This window comes from Tarenaya hassleriana, unplaced genomic scaffold, assembly GCF_000463585.1.
Source record: "Tarenaya hassleriana unplaced genomic scaffold, ASM46358v1 Cleome26, whole genome shotgun sequence".
Classification (NCBI taxonomy): domain Eukaryota; kingdom Viridiplantae; phylum Streptophyta; class Magnoliopsida; order Brassicales; family Cleomaceae; genus Tarenaya; species Tarenaya hassleriana.
In genome coordinates, this window is record NW_010965869.1 from 1,434,450 (window position 1) to 1,438,207 (window position 3,758).

The window sequence follows — 3,758 nt, forward strand, 5'->3', positions numbered from 1 at the left end:
GATAATTAGAGTTGAGATTATCAATGACTCTGTGCATCAAATACTTATTCCTAGGGATGAGTATTTTGGATTTTTGTTGTTTGGTTCAGTTTATTAGGTTATAAAAAATTATGTCATTTGATTATTATATTAGGTCCGATTCAATTCGGTTCCGATCTTGTTTCGATTCGATTTCTCTGTTCGTTTCAGAGAAAATAATTATTTTTTTAAAAAAAATCGGGTTTTCGATTTTTTTAATATTTGGTTCCTATATATGATCGGTTTCTAAAAACATAACTATTCATGTTTTTTTTTTTCTAATCGAATATCTTTAACCAATGTTCAAACTGATCTTGGATTCGAAATATACGTCCTCTCTATAAATTTGATGTTCGAATTCAGAATCTCACAAAGATTTCACACAACCAGATTTTTTTTTCAAGCATCAAAGCTATCGATCGATCCTGAAATAATAAGATTTATTCTCATAATAAAATAAAAATATGTTCAATGTTTTTTTGGCTACGTTACAATACTTCGCGCCTTATAGAGAGACAATATTGACCGAATATTTTATGTATCGTAAACAGCACAAGTCAATAGGCACTCGATTTCAATATTTTTGTGATTAATGACAATACAAGTAGCAAAATCTGAAGGAAATATGGAGAAAATGAAGAAGAAATAAATGAATTGTCAGGAGTGGTTGGCTCAACTGGTAAGTGGATATGCACAAAGAGTGGCTCCACCTAGGTTCGAACCCTGGCAAATCACATATTATAAAAAAAAAAAAAATGAATGGATTTTGATAGAATCGGATTAGGGTTTGATAGAGAGAAGGATAAGTAGAAGATGATGGTGAATACACATTCGCATATTCATATTCTCATAACTGAATTGTAATCTAGACATACATAATTATACACGTAACGTATACATATACACGCACATAACTATATACATGTATATATCCACACATATAAATATATACATACATATACATATGTTTGCAAACATATACACATATATGCATATGTGTATGTATGCATATATGCGAGTGTGTATATGTATTTGTATTTATATTTTGTTATTTTTATTTATTTTTTATGATGTGGTAAAGATGTGATCTGACATTTTTTTATGGGATATTAAGAAAATGTTTATATTTTGTTGTGTAAATAAAAGTTTATATATTCATTTGTCATAATTTTTTAGGGTTTTCCTAATTATAAAGGCTAGAGTTAAATATTTTGGTGAAAGATTAAGAAGAAGCATATGCCAATGTTAAATATTTTATAGAGTATAAATATGCCAACAACAGAGGGCCCTAGTCTATTTCTCTATCGTTCCTCTTCCCGGTGACGCTTCTCCTCCCCTGCACTCTTTCTGTCGTCGCCGGTACACCGGCGCTGGAGGTTCTTTCCGGCGATTCGTGGTCATTCCTCGGCGGTGGGTTCGTCTTACTTTCCTCCGTCTGATTCAGTTTTCCATCGGTCCTCGCTTTCTCCATCAATCTCTCGTACGTTGCTCTCGAGATTAGATACGAACCCGACTTCTGCGTTTTCGCGTCGGAATGAGAGATTATTCGCGAGAATGTGTGAAAAGTGGCGCGGGATTGCTCACCGTGTTGGATTGGTTACGTTCTAGGGTTTTTAGTTGGCGACAATCTAGTGGTGGATTGGGAATTGCTGTGCTTTTGTCTTGTTATCATTAGTTCCTTTTATGTCCATTCGTTCGTTAATAATGCTGGAAAGCGTGAATAGATTAGAATTTTGCGTTGGATCGGATTTATGCAAAATAGGGCTCTCTTTCTGGGGAACGTGCAGCTGTTTTGGATTGATATAGTTACCAATCCGGCATTTGGATGTTTTCCTTGAGGTTTATGTTCAAAGAGCGAATCTTTGATTCAAATGATTGAGAAGGTTTTTTTTGTCTTTGTTTGAGAATTTTTGTCGGGTGAGCTGATTTAGTGTCTTGATTAGAGTTGATCTCGTTTTTTTCTTGTTGTTTCAATGTAGTCATGTGTCCATATATGTTGATTCTCTTTGCTTGTGAATGTGAAATAGGTTCATGCTACGTCTGGAACTATTAGTTGTTTTTAGTGTCCATGCTTGGAATCTTGCCTGTGTTTCAAACCCTTTCTGTCATGTTTTTTGGTACTCTGAGTTTCAATTTTTAGGGTATTCCAGTCGGTTTTTAATGGCTGTTTGAATTTAACATTGTCAAACAGCCTTTAGCAAATTGATGAACAAAGAACTATGAATGGCCTTCACGGAGACGATGCCCAAATGCACATTGGGGAAGCACAAGATCCGATGCATGTACAATATGAGCATCATGGTTTGCACCACATCAACAATGGAAACCGTATGGTTGAGATGCATGCTGATGGTGGCACCACTGGTCGGGTGAATGGAGGAGTGGAAACAGACATTCCTTCTCACACTGGAAATTTTTCAGACAATCGTGGTGAAGTGGTTGACCGTGGTAGTGAAAATGGAGATCAGCTGACATTGTCTTTTCAAGGCCAAGTTTATGTCTTTGACAGCGTCTCGGCTGAGAAGGTGATTTCAGTTGGTGATGTGTTAGTGTCCTTAATGGTCTGATTTTTATTATATGATATGATACTCTTCAACATCTTTGGGTGATTCACGCTTTGCCTTCATGGATTCAAGTGCACGAGAATGGCCCTTCATTTTCTTTTCAATGAACTGCAGGTCCAAGCTGTGCTTCTACTGTTAGGAGGCCGTGAATTACCGCAGGCTGTTTCTCCAGCTGTAGGGCCGACAACTCCTCAGAACAATAGGGTATTTGAAAATAAAAAAGTTTGATAAGTTTCCTCCTGCTATGCGTGGCTGACTGATTAAATGAATCAGGGTTTTTCTGGTATTCCTCAAAGGTTTAGTGTCCCCCAACGGTTGGCCTCCTTAGTCAGATTCCGAGAGAAACGAAAGGGGAGGAATTTCGATAAGAAAATCCGGTACACAGTTCGTAAAGAAGTTGCCTTGAGGTACATTTATTGTTGAAATCCAGACCTAATTTTGTGAATATCTTTTGGGATGTGCCATCTTTTTTGGTAACTAGGTTTTTTCTATTTCTTCTGTGTCCTCAGGATGCAACGTAATAAAGGTCAGTTCACATCTGCCAAATCAAACAATGACGATTCTGCATCAGCAGGATCAAACTGGGAGTCAAACCCCACCTGGGGCATTGAAGGGACCGAATCTCAGGCTCAAGAGATTTCGTAAGTTAAAAAAATATGCTTTATTTTTATTCACCAAGCGTAGTATTGATCTGAACCAACTTTAAAATCTAGGGAAAGTTGTCTCCCGCTTCCAAAACGTGTAATTTTTTTTCGGAACCTCTTCATTCAACATAGAGACGTTTCTCGTCTTGACACCTAAAACCACTCATGATGTGTCTAACAGAAGCTCTGATATGTGCCTATTGATCTTCAAAGTTATTAACAGTAAGAAGAGTAGGTACTGTCATTAATATCGTAGGACCAATGCAGATAATACCCTGTTAAATGTAAATAAACATGGTGAGGGAGAAGAAGTGCAAAGTTAGAAGTTGTAAAATATTGAAAAGAAATGTGAATTATGAGATGTTCCCTTAATGAATAAGAGACGAAGACTATATATGATGTGTGATTTCTTTTTAATATGGCCAAGGAAATCTTCTAGTAGGAAACCATGGAAGTTTTCCTAAATGTGGAAGTGTCTTGTTTCTTGAAGGGTCGTATTGATGTTGGAACTGACTGACCACATTAGAAGTTT

At 36.6% G+C, this 3,758-nt stretch overlaps 1 protein-coding gene across 3 annotated transcripts; it reads left to right on the plus strand.

Moving 5' to 3' along the window:
* Nucleotides 1–1,310: 1,310 nt before the first annotated feature.
* LOC104816895 (GATA transcription factor 28-like) lies at nucleotides 1,311–3,244 on the plus strand. Of its 3 annotated transcripts, none has more exons than XM_010545908.2 (5): nucleotides 1,311–1,498; nucleotides 2,210–2,543; nucleotides 2,697–2,786; nucleotides 2,856–2,989; nucleotides 3,092–3,244. In XM_010545908.2, the coding sequence occupies exons 2-5, from the start codon at nucleotides 2,238–2,240 to the stop codon at nucleotides 3,225–3,227; spliced, it is 666 nt and encodes a 221-aa protein (XP_010544210.1). In that variant the 5' UTR covers nucleotides 1,311–1,498; nucleotides 2,210–2,237; the 3' UTR covers nucleotides 3,228–3,244. The 3 variants fall into 3 exon arrangements, with proteins under 3 accessions (XP_010544210.1, XP_010544211.1, XP_010544209.1); XM_010545909.2 differs by having other exon boundaries at nucleotides 1,311–1,432; XM_010545907.2 differs by having other exon boundaries at nucleotides 1,312–1,428.
* Nucleotides 3,245–3,758: the final 514 nt, after the last annotated feature.